Below are 24,502 nucleotides of genomic sequence, written 5' to 3'. Positions count from 1 at the left end.
CCAAGTAGAACCTCTGGTTAACACTTTGACCCGGGGGAACGAACTCCGCATGCACAACACCTCTGCAATCGAAGAAACAAATGAGCATTGTCTTGATTTGTGACTTCACTTGGCGAGCTTTCTTGGGACGAGGAGAGCCACTTGTCTTCCACTGCTTTATTGCTGCTTTGATTCGAAGTCGTAGTCATAGTTCCACGATTCATCACCAGTAATCACCTTGCCAAAAAAAATCAGGGTCCTCTTTGAGCTGATTTTGAAGTTAAACACATGCCTCAAGTCGACGCTCCTTTTGCTCGTCTGTGAGAAGGCGAAGGACAAATTTGGCTGCAACCGTTCTCATGTGCAAATCTTCTGATAAAATCGTCTGAATTGAACTCCACGATATTTCAGACATCTCGCAGAGTTGATCAATGGTTCTGCGACGGTCTTCACGAGCGAGAGCATTGATATTTCGACGTTTTTGTCAGTTCTTGCCGTTGAGGGTCGTCCTGAACGGGGTTGGTCTTCAATTGACATTTCTCCATTTTTAAAACGTGCAAACCACTCGTATAGTCTGGTTTTACTTAGGGCAGCATCCCCATAAGCAGTCTTCAGCATTACAGTAGTTTCCACGGAAGGATTTCCCAAACATGAAACAAAATCTCACAGCCGTCCCTTACTCTCGATAGTCTGTCATCAGGTTTTCGTCGAACTGGAAAAAGTTGTTTTACTAAACAAACTCTCAAGAGCGAACCGATGCACTCACAGCAACACAACTTCACACACTAACGCAAGTGGCGTGATCGTAACGGACAACTGGTACAACACTGGTTTCCCCTACTCTCTTTCCCCACTGCAGCACAATTCCCTTTTTTTGGTTCCCCCTCGTACATTCATTCTCCCAGTACTTTCACATCTTATTTGAAAGATTGTTAAACGTTTTGTTACAAAATGAGAAATTGCCTCTAATAATCATAAGATTGCTTTCTCTGAAGTGTATTATTTGAAATTGATAGTCAGGTAAGTTCATACTTTAAAATACAGAAGCATATTACACATGACAGTAATTGCTGCACGTGCTTCTCCGATTCTTTTAAATCCAATTCCTACCAATTTCACTGAAAATATTGGAAAGTTCATGTATAAAAAGTAATGTGTTGATGCAAAAGATAAAATGTTTAATCATTTTAAATATTCATTATATGTACAATTTTCCACTGTTCATTTGTACTACATTAATTTTAGGTCGTATTCCTGGTTCTATGGGTTTTGGTAAGTTCAATTTATATTTGTAATTAAGTACATAAATTACAAAAGCGCAGAGATCTTACTAATTTGCTGAAAACCTTAGGAAAATTAAGTCTACAATAAGATCGTGGTTTGGAAATCAATATTCCCTTATAATTCTTCATTTTCTTTCTTGGAAGGCCGCGTTCTAATTGTACAAATGTGTTCTAAAACATTATATTTCTTATTTCATAACATATTAAGTTCTCTCGTACATAATGTAGAGACAATGAAGACATTCGACCTGGAAAGTAAGTAATTTAGGGTACATTTTAACAATTAGATATAATTTCATTTGGTGATCGGTGAATACTCAACAAAGGTAAGAAGATTTTGATCGTTACTTTTTATCTCTTGCAAGAATTAGTATCACCAAGGCTTTCATAACATTATATTGGCTTTAGGTACTTAGGTCAGCTAATTAAACACTGAAAATACTTTTATATTCAAACATTTAAAACTCAGTGTATTAGCGGTCTTTAGTTTTCAATACTGTATATTATACGCAGTATTGTAAGTGTTTGAATATAGATTTAAAGCATATAGATTTAAAATATGAAATAAATAAATGTAGTGTCATTAAAAAATAAAGCTATGTGTACGGTACATAACGCTAACCATATGTCACTATTGCTGAACAAGTGAAAGTTATTCCTTCATCAATAATTTGTTAGCGAAAAATTTGTGTTTCATACATTGATTTACAAGTTACATACTGTCTCAAAACAAAAGAAAGCAACCTCGTACTGAGACAACTAGATACTATCTTGATACGCTACCTTTTTATTAATAACACGCATATGTCAAGCATAATAAAAAATTAAGGCACCATTCGTAACTATATGGGGTAAGTACGGGGTATAATACTACGTTACAAACTAAAATTACAAACGTTTTTTACTAAAGACAAGTTGTTTGTATTAGGTCACTATCGGGTAATGTGTTTTACAAAATTGTATGCTTAATGTAAGTAACCTACTTTCATTTATGATCTTACACGCTATCCATTTACGATAATATAACACAGTTTCTATGAGAGGTTACTATGAAAACCTTGAAGAACTATTTAAAAATAACTCCATTATTTATTTTAACAGGGCTCTGCACTTAAATGAGTCTCTGTACCTCTCACTATTCTGAGATCTTAGAAAGGATAGTTATGTATAGTGAGTCCTCTTGAATCTCTCTATTTCAGAATTTCATATATCTCAATTCTTGCAGTGATGAATTTACTGAGAGAACGTTTTAACGTAATGATATTCCCTTAAAAAGCGTGTGATGGACAATTACCATTTACTCCATTTACACCTTATTACGGCAAAGACTTAATACAAATCGCAAAATGATGCCCAATCTTCGAAAGCAAATCTTACAGGATTTTCAAGTGTCGTAGGTTTTTCTTCCAAATAACTGCTTTCGTACCACGCTTATCTAATAAGATTAGCAAATCTGGGAGAATAAAATTGATTATGAATCAGTGATTTGATTTTAATTAAATTATTATTAAATAAATTATTACGGGGATGTAAATTGATGACACAGTTGTAGAGAAAGACAATATCAGAAAGATGTCTCAAGAACTTTTTCCATGGCCTAAAGAACAGACCAAGGGACTCAATCTTACTAGTTGTTCCTGCAAGAATGGCTTCTATTTTTAGGTACTCTTTTGTTCTGAAAATAGGTTCAGAATATAGCAACTTCACGTATCTTTTAACAAACTGGATTTTGCATTAGGCGTTGGGAGAGAAACCTATCAAAACCCTGATCTCGTTAGATGTGATGTTATTTTTTTCCAAGTTTCATTTTTTCACAACATTTTCAGATTTAAACAGGTTGTTTTGGAGAGTAGAGCCAAATGTTCCATTCATTCCGTGTAAAACAATTTACAAGGTGATAGCAACACACAGTTTCCAGATATTAGAAGCTGTATGGTGCAACTAAGAGTCATATAATTTGTTAACTGTGTCACAGTTCCTACTATTTATGTCACTGTAAACACTAAACCACGTACCGTGTGTATTTACAAATTATACCCTAATTGATCATAGTTCTAAATATTTTCTTTCCCAACTAACAATATGTGTTCTGCTTCTATTTTCTTGTTTTCATTCTATACATTTCGGATTTATAATCTATATCAGCATTTTTGTACGCCTGTTTATCAGTCAAAAAACGCCCTTAGAAGGTAGAGGAAATCAAAGGCTGACAGCAAAGATGCTGTCAGCTCTCGAATTCTGATAGATGAGGTGTGATTATGTAAGTTTCAAGTATCTCACTGAGATTTTTAGGTTCTTTTCAGTATATTACTTTGTTTGTTACAGTTGCTGTTCTAATCTCATAGAGAGTGCTGTAGTATTTCCCCAGTTAAAAATAAACCTTTGAGTCATAGCTCCTTCATCTAACTGTAGTTCTGAGTGAGTAATGTTACACCCATTTATTAACAGTAAAGGTAATTTTATTAGATTTGGTGACTATTTTGAACACAATAACATTCTTAAAATTTTGTAGTATTATTCACAAAATCACCTGTAAGTCACTCTGATTTGCTACGTATTATGTCGATTATGTACTATCACTCTTTCTGTTCGCTAAAAATAAAAATATTCAAAGTGTAGTGTAGTTTCCTGCTAACAACAACTAATCAGTTTTTTGAACTGTGTATGACGGTGGTGGAATTTAATAGAACTTCTATGAATATTGGTTTCCCTCCGTAACGGTTGGTACATCGTACCCTCAGCTGGTCCTATATTCATTCTAAGTTTTTAAATGTTGGTCGTTGGTTCCAATTAACTCTATTTTCCTCACCTAAGCAATGATTGATGTCCTGCCTCATAGCTCATTATTAGTTGCTTTCATTTTACTGAGCTTAATCTTTAGGTACTGCCTTCATATTGTTAAAAATTATTTTGCTATATCTCTTACTCTTAAATCCAAAATAAACTTTGAATCGGTAATAAACAGAAATGTGACAGAATAAATAGTTTTGTTTTCTGTTTTTATAATTAATTTTGTGTATACGTTTTGTTTTTCATCTCATTTTCATGTATTACTAAAACATATACATATTGTTCCGAATGTCTATCGATAACAAGCACGAAATTTCTCCGATTAGTTTCCATTTTAAAATTAAATGCAAAAGGAACAATGTGATTGTAACAAGATATTATTTCCTAACAAGGTGGAAATTTTAAATGCATCCAAAACAAATTATTTAGAAGCCAGTAAAATAACCATTCTGTGATCACTATTAACCTCTATTTAAAGAGTATGTTCTTTGATTTATATTGAATAGGCGATGTCGACAATGCTAAAGGTAACATATTCCATGTGAGATTAGATAGAAAAACGCGAGTAGTGGAATTCCGTAAGATTCGCGATAACTTTGGACCAAACATACTAATGATCTGTCTGCAAGTTGTTTTGCATAAGTTTTTGAATTGCAATATGTGAATGAAACCATACTTGTGATTATACCCGCAAATGTAAAGAAGAATATCACTATTACTTACGGAAATTCAAGTAAAATTAAGAAGAAAATTGGAAAATTTGTACCTTAGTAAAAAAATAGTTCATTATTAAATTTTGCTTACAGCATTAATAGAATTAATTTCTTTTAGAGAAATGTATACATTTCGTGCTTACCTTCTTTTGTATGTCCGGAATTACTATTGGTATATTTTATATTGTAAACGAATTCGTCCTCGTTAAAATAATTAGGTAAGTAGTCAATAGTATTATACTGTTTAAAAGATTTATTTCGTATTTATTAGGTGGCGGATGCAATCAGCCAGTTGATAAAGGACAGGGTGACCAATTTCAGAGAAGATGGTTTTACGATTACAAAATACATGAATGTAGAGCATTTGTGTATGGAGGAAATGGTGGTAACCAGAATCGATTCAAAACGAAGGAAGAATGTGAAGCTCGTTGCAAAGGTAAATTATTTTAAACATATATGCCAAAATCCTATCAATAGCCAAATCACAAAAGTATAGAATGTACAGGTGCAAACTAAATATAATAACAGAAATCATCAGATTCTTATTAAATAACAAAAACTGCATTTATTATATATTTCAAATGAGGAATAGGTATCTAAATATTCGTAAATTGTTAATTTCTTTTCTTGAAACAACTCTTCATTTCAAATATCATTTCATGATATGTACTGAAGTACTATACATCTAAAATCATTCATATTTAAAACTAACAAACACGACATTGTAAATAACTTGAATAAATACAAAATAAGTAGCTGCTTAAACATTATTTTCTACTGCAACGCATATATACATAATCCAGTCGTAAAATATTTAATTAAGCTTACAGAAACTAATTTTCTAATAAGAAATATCTACATTGTATTAATTATCATCTGTACCTGAGAGCTTGAAGCGTGTAATTTCAATTTTGGCAAACATGGCTTAAAACCTGTTTTGTATATCTTTCGGAGGTTTGCAACGAATGATTGGTTGCATTTTCTTGTATGTTGTATGCATTGGTTGTATGTGGGTTGAAGACGTAATTAACTAAGTATATAATGCACTATGTCCATTATGTATTTAGTGCTTAATTAAGTGTTTGTGTTGTTTTCTGGCAAACAAGGATTCGTGACTAAACCACTTCATGTTCTCAGCTACAGATATATTAATCTAAACAAACCTAGTATGTCGGTTTATAATCTTCTGAGTCCTTACTGAGTACTTATTAAAATTAGGTTCATAATAATTGAAATTATTTGTAGTTTTAACAATATTTAAGATTTCGTTCCTCTTTGGTGCTTGAACTTCCATAGAAACATTGTAGTTTAAACAGCGAAGCTCCATTATTGACAAGTTTTAAATTAAATTAAGGGAAAACCCATGTTTCACAAACACACAAAAATGTGTTGTGACCCCTGAACTGTGTGTGTAAACTGATTATTTTAATTAAATACAATTTGTCCGTTTTCCTTGATAACAAAAACGAATCCCGATATATCATAAAAAAAATTAATATGGACAGCAAAGCACTTACGTGGAAAGCGAATGTAGAGGAAATGTATGTGATATTTTAAACGTGTGCAAGTAAGTTTAGAATTGAAGATGAAATTACGAGTTTCAAATGAATATATACTTACACTATCCTGACGCAGAAGATATGTGTATGACAATTATAAATAAAAAATTAACTTTCATCTTATAGAACATACATCAGGAACGCATTCGAAATTAACAGTGTAATATTGAATACTACAAGATCATAATAATCAAATTCTAAAATTTCAAACAAATGGATCTGCATGTTTTGACACATTAGACACAACACATGACATTAACAAAACCAAACGTTCGCCTTCTCTGAACTAGACAACAAGTCATATAGTCATCTGTGTTAAGATTCTACCGAACACATATCGCATCTCATGATTACGAAACGTGTCGAAAATAACGGGTGTCATGGATATCAAAGTATTGAAATGGGCTACACATATTACACAAAGTTGACAGTAAACAGACGATATACAAATATGACTGTCCTTGTTTTGTAATGTGGATTCAAATTATAAGCGGATAAATGAAAAGAAAATGTCTTTGCATATGTGTTTAGTTTAAGTTAAGAATAATAGAAATGAATATATAGTATGTTTATTTTAAAGTTTCTTATATTTTTCTAGGTATGCGCGGATATTCACTTCAATCAAGAAAGAATTCACGTAAGTGCAAATTTTTACGAATTTTATGATTTAAGAAAATTAAAAAGAAACTGTAATTAATAATATGATTTATTATCATACGTTTCACTCTGAGTTATCTATATTTCGATTAAACACAACTGGATTTTAGTTTGCATCACAAGATTACGATAGTGTTCCGAATTAAAGCATCAAATATTTCAATCAGTACGGATTCTTGTTCAGTTAATTATTTTTAACTCTTGATAACAAAGAAGATATAAACTACTCTAGAATGCCTTAGTTATAAGAAGCAATGTATTGCTTTTACTTACTTTTCTTGATCAATCAATTTCATATATTAAAATCTCAATATCAGATTTCTATATCTTTTAGCCTCAGTGGAGAAGCAACCTTGAATACGTCAAAAATTTGACTATAATCCTAAACAATGTTTTTTTATTCCTATTTCTGCTCTTAAGAAGCAACAACTAAAATCGGAATTGGTATATAATGAAACTTCCAATTTTTATAAACGAATTAAGTTCACATGTAACTTATATTAATATCAATAATTTATTTTAAAAAAATCGATCTTCCTGTCCATTTCTGCTTTTCTTCTGGTAATAAAATTTCATCAAGTTCTACCATTTTTGATATCAATAGACAAGCAAAATTAGAAATGGCGCCTGAATTCTAAATTCTGCATTAATGTTTAAAAAAATCGCTTCTGTTATCTCTAATTCAGAACTGACTTCATAAAACACTACGATACTTCCTAGATTAAGGGCGTTTATTTCTCAAAATCTAATTTCTTACAGGACCAATACATTGTATTTCCGTCAAAGAATACCTCTGACCATATTTTATACAGCAAATGTTAAGTATCACACAAACAGTCAATAAATTTATAATCAACACTAAACTTTTTTATCATTATTTATGCTAAAAAATGTGATCCCCAAGTTTCAGATTCATTAAGAAACAGTTCGATATGTACAGATAAAGTATATGAGAGATAATTACAAACTAATTTGTAAACTTATTATATCTTAGAAAAGTTATTATATCTTTTGAAGTTTTTAAAAATAATTATGCAGAATTACTCAGAAAATTTAATGGAATAGCAATCTTAAATTGATTTAGTATTAAATTTTGATGGATATTTCTGTCCCAATTCTAAGGCATGGTAGGCTCACCTTATGGTGATTGGTTAACACAACCTAAAGTCACAATAAATATGATATTTATAAATTTCACTTCGAAAGCTAATCGTCAAAACTTAATATCTAACATACATTTAATCATTTTTACATATGGTGGTTTAAATAATCGAAGTATATCTTATTGAGTGTTGTAATTAAATATTTTCTCTGCAATGATTAATTTTATTTGAAAACTCTTAAGTGTGAACTACTTTGTCTATAACTGTAAATATTGAACAAAGTTCGCATGTAAGGTACATTCTTTTTTTTACAAAACAATATACAGATTACCTAAACGATACAATATATTATCCTAAACTATCGTAAACAAAGCTGATCAAACTTGTATTGAGATTCAGGCCATTTTCAATTCGAATAAACACTCTGTACATAGTAGATCCTAGCAGTATTAACAATGTATACAATAACTAATGAAGGAATCCAGATAAATTTTAAGTCAGAATAGTTTTTATTTAATGTGCGTTTCATTCGCGTATCTTATTTCATGTTCGTTATTAGGTTTGAATAGTAAATTATTTCCTTTATTTCATAAATTAATTGTTTTTCAATATCCAACAAGAATGTATATATAAAAGCATTCGATAAACAGATGTGACAATTATTTGACAAAAGGAAATTGAATCGCCACTAAAATGTTTATTAGCGCCAATTGAGGTCCAGCAGGAAACTTTTAAAGCTAAACAATTAGATTTACTGAGGACAGCAAATATATAAACAGCTTACCATACCACTAGCCACTGACTAAAACAGAGAAGTTTTTCGTAAGATTATAATTTCTAACAAATTATCTTTTTGTTATAACCTTAAATAGAATATATTCACCAATCGATAAACAAACGTTGACACTTTAAATATGCTTTACTTTTTTTAAAAGCAGGATTGAAACTTAAGTATTACTGAGTTATTTGCAACACTTCTGTGAAAACATGTACTCAAAATAATCGTAAATACAAAGCAATGTCTTACGTTTCATTGCATACAAAAGGACGAGAGTCTACCCAAAAAATGAACCGTATGATAATTTACTTTGTAACTTTACCTCTCATTTACTTGAACATACTACGTTGAACGACCTCCTCTTCTTACACAGACTTGTGCAGTGCACAATGGACTGTATAGATATGATTATAAAGATAATGATCCAGGTTCCATCCCTCAAAACATGTAACGGAAATACTAGCCTCTTCTAGTGTAAGAAGGCACGTACGAATGCACTGTGTGTAACCTACATGGAAAATTAGTGCGACATGCAATGAAATCAGTAAGGGTTAATAAGATGTAGACATGTTAATTTGTTCTGAAATGTCGTTCAAAAAACTAATATTTAGAATTTTGTAAAAAAAAAGGTTAACAAGAAAAATTTATTCATTAAGTTTTCTCGGATCTCAGACAAACGTGAGGGTGTGTTTATGTTTCTTCTCAACAGTTTAAAATCATCTGAAATAGATATTACGATATTCACTTTGTAACGGTAATGTCCAAGAAAAAACAATATATTAATAATAATTGCAAAGAAGAGAAGACAATTAGAGACATTGAACATTTTGTGATTTGCCATAGATATAACTTTTTTGTGACTCAAAATAATATTGTATTGTGCTGCCATCTATCGAAGCTAATAAGGTAAAATAAAATGCAACAGATTTCGCGGTGTATTTCAACTTAGAAATTGTCATGTTAACATATATATATTTCTTAGTGTCAACTTCTTGCAGCGGAACGGTATAAAAATGTAAAGATAGAGTGTTGTTTTTGCGTAAATTGTTTGTACGAATGTATGGTACCTGGAAAATAAGAAGATGACCGTATGTAGAATATTCAAATTTATATAATTGCTTTATTTTCATATTACTTTTTGTTAGTTTAATTACTTCATTTTGCTATTTGCTTTAGTTCCATATATGGTCGTGTTCTTATTGTACATGCCTTACCAAGTGGCAGTAGTGGAATTGAGTGGTATAATTATGTTGTCTTTGATGAACCTTTGAAAAGTTAATACCCTAAAATTTGTTTAATTCTTCGAAACAGCACTTTGTGCAACACAAAATGGATTTTGTTCTGCATTAAGAAATCAAACGCACCCTTTTGATATTCAAGTCCTTGTAGTTACATATGCATATTTATTTGCTGAATTCGTTTAGTTAATTTGTTATAAAATAAATGGTTATAATATCAAAAGAAGAATTTATGTCCATTACCCCGGTTTGAGCAATAAGCGACTACCTAAACTTATTAACCTAATCACTAAGTTCTCTTGTGCTTTATGCATCTACCAGAGACGCCGTTACAACTTGTAAAGCTGACTTTGAAGCTCTAGCCATTAATTTGCCGGGTGTTAACACCATCCGGCATGTTTACAATTTCCTGAAGGAAATTTAAAAGTTATATTTCATGAGACAAGACAGAAAGAATTGTCATGTGTGGTTTTATTAATATAATCTTCTCAGTGGAAGCAAAAGCTTAAGCCTGAAGTGTATACAGCTACAAAGAAAATTATCTCCAGTTATAATATGCAATATTTAATATCTTGCTGACTTGAAACGATATATTTAACACTTCTAACATGGAATAAAAATTTAAATACTTATTTGAAACTTTCGCCCAATATTTTAATATAGCTATTCCAAAAGTCACTCCTGAGATTCGGATCTCGTGCACTAAATCGCGATTAATTGATGTATTAAAATTCCTAAAAGTAACCAGTTTAGATATAATATATACCTCAAAATAAATAAACGACTTCCTACCTGAGTTCGCAATTATATTTCCAAGTACAAGAAAGCGTACTTAAAAATAACTGAAACAGCTACATAAGTATATAATAACTACAGTATACTTAAATCTACTAACAAATCTAAAACTATGTGTGAAATTTTTAAATGGTGGAAGAAACTAATAAAATAGCGATTTTGAGTATGATAAAGTTGGGAATGAAACTATTGAAAACCCTAAAGGGATGGCTGATTTATTCACGAATTATTTACTAGATATTGTATCATCACCTAATGCCACACAAATGAGTCATGATAACCCGATGAAACTCTGAATACGCTTATGTAACCCACATTAAAAATATCTTTTTATTTACTCCAATCTACGTGTATGACAATGCTCTGAAGTATAGCCATAAGTGATGATCTTTAACAGTCTGCTCATATCTCCACTTTAAACAAGAAGCTAAGTAGGGTTTATTTTGCCTTATTCAAACTTTAAGGTACTGTGTCAAGAGAAGTACTCCTTAGCTTTTACTAGTCCAAGTTTAATTAACTAATTATTTTTGGAATAATACAATGCTGAAATGTTCAAACTAGTTTAATTTTTTTCCAATTGCAAATAACGTTTGAATTACCCTTAAAATAGACATGTAAAAAGATTATACATATACAAATCTATTCTTTTACAATGAAAAACATATAACTTTTTACCTTTAACAAAACTTGTTATAACCATAAGGTAGTGACAAATTTGTGATGCATCGAAAGTATGCTAACATAACCAAAATGTGAATGTGAATTTATTTAGGTTATCTAATAGACTTTTTTATGTAGTTGAAGAATATAACCAATGTTACTTTTTTCCGTAATAAGTATTTTAATCTAAATGCTGTAAAACACTATTACAGTGTTAGGAAATATTTAAATGATACATTAAATGAGGAGCTGATAATCGATACTTACTACTGAGTACAAACCAGGTGTGGTAAAACCGGTAAAATAACTACGTTGTAAGTGATCATAATTACATACTTGATATCTCTCATTATATTTATTTTTCTTTGCATTTAGAAAGCTGTATAAGTAAAATATTATTAGATTCTGCTACCTGCTAATATTTGATATATTTTACTGACTACTGTGATGTGTGCATAAGAATTTCTCGTGCTTTGTAAGCTAAATAAACATGTAGATAAATGAAATGAAATGATTCCTGATATCTCACATTGTGATGAAGCCGAATGCAAAGTGGAAATTATTACACCACAATTTTCTTAATGGACAAATTTATGTAATTTTTTCACTATGTATAAATTCTACTAATCAGAATTTATGTCAAGACAAGCTGGCAGCCAAACCAACCATTATTTTCTGACAAGTTTAAAAGATGGTTTGTGTATGAAACCAGAACAAGATATAATTATTCGAAGTATAAGAGCAAGAAAAACAATTTATAAATGCAATCATTTTTACTGTTCGCAAATAAGAAGGAAGAAATGAGAATATATTTGCGTTTTACTACCTCTGTGAGATCTGCTCCTGCTAATAATCTTTAAATCTACTTGTAAACTGATGAAAATTGTAATCCCAATAATATGAAACTAAAACTATTAGGTTTAATATGATGAAAAATAAATTTTACTACATCAATAAAAATTAGTAACCTACTACATATGAACACATTTTTTATTAGAAATTGTTTATAATCATTGTAGTGATTAAATAAATATATTCCTCACCACATTTTTGGCCTTTCCAGTACATACATTCAGTCTTCCAACGTTCAGTGGTTACGTACAAAATTCTGAAGATTATCAAATGTTTTGTTACAAGGTGAATGAGTACCGCTTAATGACATAAGATTGCTTTTCTTCAAGTGTATTTTATGCTATTTATCATCAGAAAATTTCATACTAAATAAGACGAAAAGCATAATACATTTGGAAGCACTTGTTGCATGAGCCTGTTGGCTTGTTTGACATTAATTCTCTAGAATTTTGCTGAAAATATTTCAAAGGTTCGCGTTTAAAAAGACAATGGTTCGGTAATATGCTAGTGATAAAATCTTAAGCGTTTTAAATATTCATATGTACAATACTCCCTTGTTAATTTGTGCTTCATTAATTTTAGGTGGCTATCCTCCATCTCAAATGGGTGGTGGTAAGTGCAACTTATCTTTCAAATTAAGCACATAAATTAAAAAATAAGTTTAACGATTATTATCACCAACTATCAAATTATATTGCCTTTGAATAGTTAAAATCAAGCAAATTACATACAGAAAATGCTTATATAAACCAAAATTATGGAACTTGTATTATTGAAGAACCTTTAGTTTCCAATACTGTATATTAATGTGTTATTATTAGTTTTTTAAACGTGTAGATTTAATATATGTTACAAATCGATGAAGTATCATTTGAAACATTTAAGTATATGAATGGTTAATAGCACTGTTCATATTTTGATACTGCTGTATAAGTGTACGATTCACCGGCATCGATATTTTCTTAGCACAAGACTTCTAGGTTTTTACACATTGATTTAGCTATTACCCGCTGTATCAATACCAAATGAAACTACCTTGTATCAATAAACAGTTACATACGATCTTAGTATACTATTTTTTCTATTGACAATACGTATAGTACAATTATAATTGCTAATTAAGATGTCATTCATAGTTTTTTTGCTCAATATAGGATATACTAATACGTGTTAATATTAGCACTAGAAGGACCAAAGGTTCAGTTTTGCCCAATATAGTTTTTTTGTTTCTATGCTAAGGCTTTTTAATTATGGAAAGATGTTCATAATTGTTCGGTACCTTTCACCATTTTTACGCAAGTCCCTGCAAACAAAATATTAAACAAATACCACTTTTGCGGTATTAATATTTTATACTTAGAGGACCTCTGGGTCAATTTGACCCAAGTAATTACAACATTTCATTCATTAACAATATTTTCGCATTTACATGATGCGATAGTGAAATGTGTATTTCGGCAGTGTGCTGGCCCTTTTTCAGTGACAAACACAGCAACTAGACCACACAAAAGAAACAATGTCATTAGTATCACTAATTCTTATCGAAATACTGTAGTCTTGAGCGTTGCAAAGAGAAACAATGTATCCGCGACCAATATTTCTTTATGAAGATTGTAAGAGTGAATAATACAAAGATTTACAAATTTTCTTTATTTTGAACCGATTCTGTATAGTAGCACTGTACCGTTACGAAATCACTTTCGTTTTATTTTGTTCATATTTTCTCTGTTTTAGCTCAGATTAGTTGTTTTATTTCATATCGTGTGCGTTTATTGTTGTGTTCAAATCAATTTCGGATCTCTGAATATCTGATCATTAATAAAGGAAAGTTCAATAACCTAGTGAAGAATCGGTTGGTGATAGTAGTAACAGTGAGGACGGTTCAGGACATGAAGGCGAAGACTAACAGGTTGACTGACATGAGCATCATGTGTTGTGTTCACCTTATTTCTCTGTGGGCCCATGAGCACCACAGAAGATGCTCATATTGGATATCACAAATTACTAACCTATCCAGGTTCTGGAGCATTATATATGATGCTCATTGTCACAAATTACTGTAACACACCATGAGCATCACATATAGTGCTCGACTCCCATTGGTACATTTTCGATAGAAAAAATATCCCAACAAAAATGTGACATAACTATCCATAATCGAGCCAAGGTAAGAAGAAATTGTATGGCCTCCTGGGACCCTGAAATCACATTGACAGTCAACCTGCTAAACACCACCTTAAAAGAGAAGTAAGAAAAGAAACACGGAATGAAGAACAGAGGAAGATGAATCTGAACCAGATAATTGTTTCCAAAGCTCCACCAACATTTGCCATCAGAGATATAGTTCAAAGTTGCGGACCAGGATCCTCTCATGCAGGACATGTTAGAGGCAATTTACATAAGAATGTTAAAACACGAAAGTTTCAATCAGCTACATTTCCTGTAGACTATAGAACGTCATCCCTCATGGCACGGTTACAGCAGGTCGACGTGCAAATCAAAATATTATGCGTCAAAAGAGTGGACCAACACATTTTGCTAGGCGAAATATATCTGAAAATAGTGTTTGCAGTGCTTGGCGTCTGATGATAATTGAAAACATTTTGACGCAAATAAAAAGATATACAGGAGAAGAGGCTCACTTGAAGTCTTGAAATACAACGTGGTTAATCACGTTGGAAGAAACTGGTGATTTCTGTGGTACATTTTATGCTTCTGTCTTGTTGTGTCTGACACAACATCACATTCAAGATAGAGCCTGTGGAACAAGATATGGGGCTCACTCTGCACTGAAACAATAGCAATAAATAGTTTCACGGAAATAATGACTTATCTTAGGTTTGATTTCAAAGCCACCTGCAAACCACATTTGACTACAGATAGGTTTGCCCTTGCGTATGAAATCTGATTCCATTCATGCAAAGCTTCATTATTTGTTTTGAACCACTTACGAATCTTACTGTAGATGAACAACCTTTCCCATCGAAAAGTAGGTCTTCATTTCTACAGTATATTGCTAGTAAGCCTGACAATTTGGGCATAAAAGTTTGTAGATGTGGATACTAAATACGTGTGCAATGGTTTCCCATATAGAGGTAAAGAAAATATACGATCTACTCACGAATCCGTTGCTAGCAATGTACTTCTTCGTTTGTTAGCTGCATTCACAACTAAAGGTTTCAACATTAGAACAGTTAACTTTTGTACTACATCAAAACTTGCAGATAAATTGAAATCAAAAACAATCTGTTTAGTTGGTATTATAAATCGTTCAAGACGGGAAGTGCCTGTATCAGTGAAATAAGAATCTCATAAAAGTATAGTTGTATTCAAGAATGTCGCTTCTGATTCAACGCTTACTGTCTATCAATGCAAGCCAAGAAAAAACGTTATAATTCTGAGTGTCATGCACACTTCCGTTAAATTTTCTAGCAACGAAAACAAAAAAAGTCAGACTGTCAATTTCTACAATTTAACAATGGTGGACCAAATGACTAAAATTTTGCACAGTAAGGTATGGTAGCCGGAGTTTCCGGTACATGTGTGGTATAACGTTCTCAATTTGGCAGCATCAATCAACGCATGGATTCTGTATAAGTTGACGACAGCAAGCAGGATCAGATGAAGACGTTTTATCTTGAATCTAGCCCTGAAACTTCGAATTTCATACATGGAAACGAGAAACCGTTCACTTCCAAATTTAAAACCAATCTGAAAGCCGAATAAAGAAAATAACCCCAAAATCATGGACAACTGAGTAAGGTGTAAGGTTGGAAACTGTTCAGAAAACAAAACCTATCATGGACTGAAAATTGCACTGGTGTGACAAAAATTTGGTGCTCAATTTTATTCCAGTAACAAGATTATAAAAATCAATATATAAGTTTAGTTTCTAACATATATTGTAACTATATTTAAAATATGTAATACTGTAGTACATAAAATATTGTTACTATCATGTAGTAGCCCTAATTTAATATATTGACATATTTAACATGTTTATACTACACATATTTACTCCTTGATTTTGTGAGAACTAAAAATTAATAACTCTAAAAACTCTCGTGAAAATTATAACATTTATATAAAATTATATATATATATATATAAAGCTCTATGGCCTATGAAACCCGGAGGTTCAATGCTGCGTTCCCGAAAGCTTTCCACTGACTGATATCCTTAGCCAATTGGATCCAGTTTCTACTTTGTATTCCAATCTCTGCGAAATCCATCTTAGTATTGTCCTCCCATCTGCGCCTAGGACTTCCTAATGATCGTTTTCCAATTGGTCTTCCAGTCAAGACTTTGAAAGCGTTTCTACTTTCTTCCATTCTAGCTATGTGACCCGCCCACCTAATCCTCCTAGACTTGACGACCCTAACAATGTTGGATGAAGCATATAAATTATGTAGTTCCCCGTTATGAAGTTTCCGCCATTCCCCATTCCCGTTCCTCTTGGGTCCGAATATTCGTCGGAGTAAGCGACCATGTCTCGCAGCCATACAGAACAACAGACATGATTATTGTTTTATATATTTAAAGCTTCAAATTCCTCGACAGAATTCGCAACAACAAGAGATTTTGAACCGAATAGTAACACTAATTCACTGCTTTTAGTCGTCATTTAATTTCTCCGTGAATATGATTTTCTTCTGTTAATATTGATCCTATATTTACCGAGCGAGTCAAGGGTCCCTCGGTAACTATTGAAGATATGAAAAATGATAAGAGAGCATTTTGATTGAAAAGGGTGAGTTGTCAATTTAAAATGGTGGTATTCTTGTAATCGGACCAACCGTTTAAGCTGGACCTTGGTATAGCACCCAACAATAAAGAAAAATGCAACTTTGTCACGTCAGTGGAGGACAAGATGGAATGAAACAATCTGGGCCAAGGAGAGTGAAAAGGGTAGCAAATTAAACAACAAAGGAGCAGACCTATTTGCAGAGCCACGACAGTTGGGTTATCACCAAAAGGGGGGTCAGTAGTTGAGAGGAGGTATACAAGGAAGACAAACAAATGAAAATAAGTCCTGTCTTTTTCTGACAGGTTTACTGTGAGAGGTAACCCTGCGAATGCCAATATCCCAACTGAAGTCGCCTGTTACTATGGCCGGGTCCTACCCTTCATTTATTGATTTAGTTATGTGTGGCAGGAAAGAGCTAAGGAAATAGTTCAGGCCGCAGTTGCCGAGGTCAGAGCCGCCCTGTTCGGTAACATGAGGAATGGGGAAGCAAAAGCCCTGGGCAGTATAGGTACGGTACCATCCTGGCATTCGCCTGGTGGGACTGCAGAAAACCATGGAAAACCGCAGTCGGGATGACTGGATCGTGCCATTCCTTGTGTTCGTGTAATTGTCTATCACTGGTGTTTGCTTGTGTATATTTCTTTTCTATATGATTATTATTATTATTATTATTATTATTATTATTATTATTATTATTATTATTATTATTATCAGTAGTAGTAGTATGATTATGTAAATTGTGATTTGGGTCTAGCCATTGGTTTATGCGTTGCTGCTATTGACTCTACGCACTAAGCTCTGTCAGAGCAGTATATCGCTGTTGTCTACTGAAGAAGAAACAACGGGTCATCAAATCCTAATAATATGGTGGTCCGTGATACACTTTTACAAAGTTGACAAGATCGCGACCTGTACGTACACAGATCCTTTGTCTGAGTAAATTTGATCGTTATCACCAGAGTGCAATGTTGGAATTAGTACATAGCAGTTGGGGCTACCCACGCCACGCTAATATTTGTTTGTTCGGTGTCCAATGCGACCGCTCAGGATGCATTAAGAGTTGTTCTCTGTTACCGATTTCACTTGTAACATGTGTGTTGAGGACGGGAAATATAAACAATGTAAGATAAAGCTTAAATGGTGCTCCTACATGCAGCTGGAATGAATCAACGTGGGCAGCTGCAGAATACCACCGGCGACATCCCTCTTAGGTAGCACCATCCCACCGACTTATCTCAATAAAGCCACAGGTAGCGTGGCGAACATGCCCCGTAGTGGATAAAAAACTAACTGCAACATCCTGCGACATGACCCTTGATGTGCTAGCAAAGATAGAAGTTAGTGCTGAAAGACCAACACGGAAGATTACACACGAGGCGTCCATATCTCAGAAGTCGGTGTCCGGAATTTTATCACGTGAACGTTATCATTCTTACAAGATATATTTGGTACATGCGCTACATGGGGGTGACACAGACAGACGAACAGAGTTCTGTTAGTGGTTTCACTGGACAAGAACAGAACATCCTATGCTAGAGGCTGACATTCTATTCAGTAATGAGGTTACTTTCCACCTCAGCGCCACAGTCAACAGACACAACGCTGTGTATTGATCTCGCGAGAATCCCCACATAGTTGCTGAATTGCACAATCAAGCCGATCCGCGAGTGAATGAATGTGGGGTGTGGAATACATGGCAACGTCCGTGTTTTTGCCCAATGGGTTAACATCAGACCAGTATTTACATAATTTGCACACCACATTACAGCCAAATCTGCCTTTGGTATCGCGGCGTGTATTTTATTTCCATCACGATGGAGCACCACCACATTACGACAATGGGTCAACAAGGTGCTTCCTGGCCGATGGATTCGTAGAAGGGGTTCCATGGAATTTCTGCCCAGATCACCTGAACTGAAGCCATTAAACTTTTACTTGTGGGGTGTCTAAGGTTCGTTATGTATTGAAATAGACCCAGAACCATGGAACCATGGAACCCAGAACACTCCAAACACTCCGGTGTGTGCTTGGTAGTGTGCGACGTCGTATCCGTTTGTGCCACCAGCAGGAGGGACACAACTTTGAGCATCTATTGGAATAGATCTCAGAATCGTTGCGTCAGGAAGCAAGTGCCGTCCGTGCGTGAGATATGTACATTTCTCCTCACTAACATGTACAGTTAACCTGTCAGAAAACGACACGACTTATTTTAATTTGTTTGTCCTCCTCCTATACCTCCTCTCCACTCAACAATTTCGAGATTTCCCTTATTTTGTATCAGCAGTCCAAGTCCCAAACAAGAAATAATTCTTAGTTTGTAATGCTATACATGAATGTGGTTACACAAATCCATTTTATTGTCTTGTAGATATAAACTTAAGTTTGTACAGCTGTTCTATAGAGTGCATTGTAGAGTTAACTTTATTTTAATCAAAATACTTGTCTATCAAACGAAAACACATTTATCTACTTGATTATAATGAGAACTCATTGCATTTGTTTTATTATTTTCTCTGTGCAGGCATTTTGCTGTAAAGTTTCCAGATGATGAACATATTTATGAACCTTCTCGCTAATAATAAACCTATTTTATTTATAATTTTAATAGCATAAGAAAATGCTCTTTTTCGTGGCACGTTCGTGTCACATTATTAAGTGTGAGTATAATTTGCTGTTAGTTTCAAGATATGTCGACTAGCCAGTGAAAATGAGTTAAAGAGAAAGGAACACCGAAGGTTCAGTGAGTCCAGAAGATAGTAACTCTAGAAAAGTTGTATGTAACAGGCTTGCAGAAAAAAAGAGTTTTATCTTCTGCGGAAAGTCCTTAAGATAACCATGAAGAGAGTGATGCAGTACTATACTAGAAAACGCACAGGATACGTGATCCTAAATAAATACTTAAAATAAAATCGAACTTTCTAATGGCAACGAAATTTGTTTTCGAATACAGAAGCTACCGCATCAAGTATTTTAACCGGAAGAGATGCTACAGTACGATTTCTACCCCGAAAGCTATTACTTAGACTCATCAACACAATGTGCTTCATACACAGCCCCACCAGAAACGACCTCAAAACAACTACTCCACAGAACGTATGGGTGTGTTTTATTACACAATATATGTTTGATGAAATTTTATATCGCATAAATCTTGAAGGCAGAAGCATACCTTCAGAAAAAAGGAAAACACGGTAAAACGTTACTTCTACGGATCTACATGTAAATAGTTCTATTGTGAAAAATCTAGAATTCCCACAATAAAAATACCGATTTTTGTTGTCAAAATAGCATTAGTACTACTAGTAGCACATAATAAACTTACGTTATGGTGATCGAAACATTCAATTATAATTTCCTCCACTGAGAAACACTGATGAGGCCTACTAGGCCCCGCATTGTAAAAATGTAAAGTCTTTGAGTATGAGTTCTTGAAGTGTGTTATATGTCATTGATACCCAAAAAGATCTTATGGTTAAGTATTTTAAACGTACTTTATGTGTGTAATGTCCGTCTGTTAATTTCTGCTTAATTAATTTTAGGCAGCTATCCTCCGTCTTCAATTTGTGATGGTAATTGACAACTTACCTTTGAAATTTAGAACATAAATTGAAAAGAATAAGTTTATCGATTAGTATTTTTTCTGCACAGTAACTATTAGTATTACCATGAATTTTACCAAACTATTTTTGCTTCAGATAACGAAATCAACTTCATTAAAAACGAAAAATGTTGCTATAGTCCAAAATTCGGAAATTTATGGTATTATAGTGTCCTTAGTTTCCAACACTGTACATTACTAGTAAATGTGGTAGTTTATTTTTTTTAACACCTAGGTTTAAAATATGTAATAAATCTACGTAGTGATATTTTAAAAATAAAACAATATATATGTTCTATAACACTTTTCGTATGTTGGTACAACTGACTAAGTGAAGGATTTCTTGACCCAGAAATTTTCTTAATACATAATTTCATGGATTTTTCATATTGGTTTATAATTTATGCATGGGTTCTTAAGAGAATGAAAGAAAATATCTTAAACAATTACATACTGCCTTAGTATACTCCTTTATCAATTGCCAATACTCCCAAATTAAGTTTTATTGCGGAGTACTAACTTTTCACATTACTAACTCACACTATTAACTTTTCACATTAAATTACAAAATGTGTTACTAAAGGCAAATTGTTTGCGTTAGATCGTTATCGGATAATGTGTTTTACAGAATTCTGTGATTAATTTAAGTAACAAATATTTATCCATTAATGTGTAAGACGGTATCTAATTGTAATCATATCAGACAGATTCCTACGAGGAATTTAAAAAACTTAACTTGTTAAGGTGATGACTAAATAAGCTATCATCTAACTGACACTAAGTTTCTAAGTCTGGTATCTGAACTCACAAGCACTATTACCTTATGACACAGTGTAACATCAACATCAGGAAGTTTCTTCTGCAAGAGGTAACAGCACTCATAGTTTAAATTTAGGATAGTGAATGAAATATCACATTACGACATATGTTGGAATTACGACTGTGTATATATTTATTTAATTCTACACTGTTCAAGAATAAAAGTATATATAATTATTAAGTTTTATGATGGCTTTCTCATGAAGGTTTTAATTTTGTTGATCACAATATATTGATACATCATTGATAACTCTTAAATTGAAATATAACTTTCTACAAGGTGAGTTGAATATGCTATTAATATTAAGTGACATACCTACAGAATAATAATCTAATTTATTAACATCAAGGTACCTTACGTCGAAAAGTGATGTACATGTGAGAAATTGCATTGGTGTATGTCATTTGGAAAGGTATTAAGCGTTCGCAGAGTAGCGAACTTCTCTAGAATATTCCAGAACCAATATAATTACATATTTAAACTTTGACAGAACCTGCAATATTTTATTAACACAATGTAAAATAAATGTTTACAGTATTTCACTTGATTTATGGTATGAAACTTCTACAGTAATAGTTGTCATTTAAATATAACTTTCCTGATACGTATTTTGAAATGCGTTGTCTTCGCAATCGGATAGGAAAAGTTATAGGGTATAAGAAAAACAAAACTTTTTTTAGAAAAACAAATACTTAGACACAAAAACAACAGATACCACAATGTTGGTAGATAAAACAATCTTTCAACAAAAATGTAACTCAGAGCTGCTTAAAATACAAGCAGATGATAGAAGAAGTTCCTTTGGAAATTACTTGTTTTACTCAAAAATTTATTATAGTAACTTTTGTGTAAATTTATAAAGAAGTAGAATATGATTTACTTTACTGTAATTTTAACCTTCTTATTTTTATCCCATAATCTGAGCATACGAATATATATTTCTAATATTTCTGTTACATAAAATATACTTTTCCAATCGTAAGTAAGAAACTGTAAACATAACTTATAGTGTGATTATTTTTTTTATCACCAAACATATTAAATAAATTTATATTCTATATTGAAAGTTCTCTTTGGAGTTTTGATATGTTCATAGATAATAGAGTAATCATTTTGTATTAATGTTAGTTATTCCTAGGACATCGAAATAGACTAGGTTTTGTAAGATACTTTAGTGTTATATTTGTATTTTAACCTGTACATAACGTCTAGATATTAATCACACTATTTCTTTATTAGGTATACACATTTAATTATCTTACATTAGTCCCTTTTTAGCTACAGAGAAAATTAGAGACCAGAAATTTATAAAATAACCACAGAGACTAGTAAAATTCCGTTGCTCTTCTTAAGAAGCAAAACCTTTTTGCTTACTAGTCCTTACTTCTGGTTTCTCCATTGTCTTTCTATACATTTTGCGTTTTCTGAGGCATATCAGTATTATATCAGGCAGCTTATCATACTACAAAACATACTAGTCGAAATCAAAGCCTGCCGGCAAAAATGCTGCTAAATTCCCATCTAAAACTAAAGGTGAAAATCATAGCTTGGTCATCTAATTATATTCCTAAGTAAGTAATGTGAAAAAATGACGTCCAATTTTGATAACTCTTTTTTTTAATCGCTTGTAAGGGAATTTTTCGGCTATTGGTATATAAGTTCTGAGTTTCTCCCTTTATATTCCAATGATTATTGTACTTGAAATTTCACGAAACATTGATAATAAATACTTATATTCATCACATAAAGAGATGTACTTCTTCCCCATCTTTTAACTCTCAACCGTAAATGTTACATTATTAGATTTTCGTTAACTATTTCGGATACATAACGTTCTTAAAATGTAGTATTAGGCAAAAGCTAACCTATAATTAGCCATGTTTTTCTACGTATTCTACTAAATATATCCCATTATTGTTTCCGATTGTTTTAAAATTTTCGTCATATTTTCCAATAGATTCCAAAACTAGACAACTAGGCAGATTTTCAACGGGTTCTTAACAACAGCTTTCGCAAATTACACTTAATCAGTTTTCTTGACCTATATTTCGTGATGGTGGAATTTCCTAGAGCTGTGATTTTTGGTTTCTCCCATAACGTTTGGTGCACGCTATCACTACAAGTTTCAGAATCCTGGTCGTTTGGTTCCATTCGGCTCCATTTTTCGGCAAATATTCACCGATTGAAGACCTGCATCTTTACTCACTACCATCTGTTTCCTCTTTCTTTGCTATTTATCATTAGGGACTAGATAAAATACTAATCTTGAAAAGTTGGAATCCACAAGGTTGAGTGGTTTAGTATGATTTTCCGCAATTCAATTTTCCAACATTTTGTTAGCTGCTTCCATGTTGCCAAGATTCATCTTTAGGTAATGCCTGCATACTGACAAAAAGTTTATTGTTCTTTCTTACTCTCATATCCAAAATAAGCTTTTAAGACAATAATAAATAGAGATGTAAGAAAATGTCTAGTGTTGTTTCTAGTTTCTACATACATTTTTCTTTAAGAATTTTGTTTTCTACTTCCTTTCTATATATACTTCTACAACCTATACATTTCTTTTCCATGTTTATTGGTAACTAGCACGACTTGTCTTAATAAATAATTTTTAATTTTATTATATAACGCAGAAAGAACAATGCGATTATCGCATGTTAATATTTCTTTTCAAAGCAGAAATTATAATTTCCGCCAAATCAAATCCTTTAGGAACCAGTAGTGTTACCCTCTTTATATCACTATAATCCAATAGGCGATGCCGACAATGTTAACATACTCTATTCAACGTGGGAGAAGAAGAAGCTGTGAAAGGTAGAATTTTGTGAGACTCATGTAAAAAATAGACCAAACACCAGCATGACCTGTCTTCAATTTTCATATATGTCTGGAACGTTAATATTTCAATGAGATCTACTCATGGTCTTACC

General features: G+C 32.5%; 1 protein-coding gene across 1 annotated transcript in view; it reads left to right on the top strand.

Moving 5' to 3' along the window:
* Positions 1-24,502, top strand: part of LOC145691544 (carboxypeptidase inhibitor SmCI-like) — a 96,516-nt gene that overhangs the window by 41,662 nt on the left and 30,352 nt on the right. Inside the window, exons 7-10 of the mRNA XM_081766953.1 lie at positions 1,225-1,251; positions 5,037-5,201; positions 6,923-6,961; positions 12,990-13,019. Of these exons, the coding sequence (XP_081623079.1) occupies positions 1,225-1,251; positions 5,037-5,201; positions 6,923-6,961; positions 12,990-13,019 (261 nt within the window). The remainder of the gene's footprint in view (positions 1-1,224; positions 1,252-5,036; positions 5,202-6,922; positions 6,962-12,989; positions 13,020-24,502) is intronic.

The sequence above is a fragment of the Thermobia domestica genome, chromosome 8, assembly GCF_964235325.1.
Source record: "Thermobia domestica chromosome 8, izTheDome1.hap1.1, whole genome shotgun sequence".
Taxonomy (NCBI): domain Eukaryota; kingdom Metazoa; phylum Arthropoda; class Insecta; order Zygentoma; family Lepismatidae; genus Thermobia; species Thermobia domestica.
This window is presented reverse-complemented; position numbering and strand designations above follow the sequence as displayed.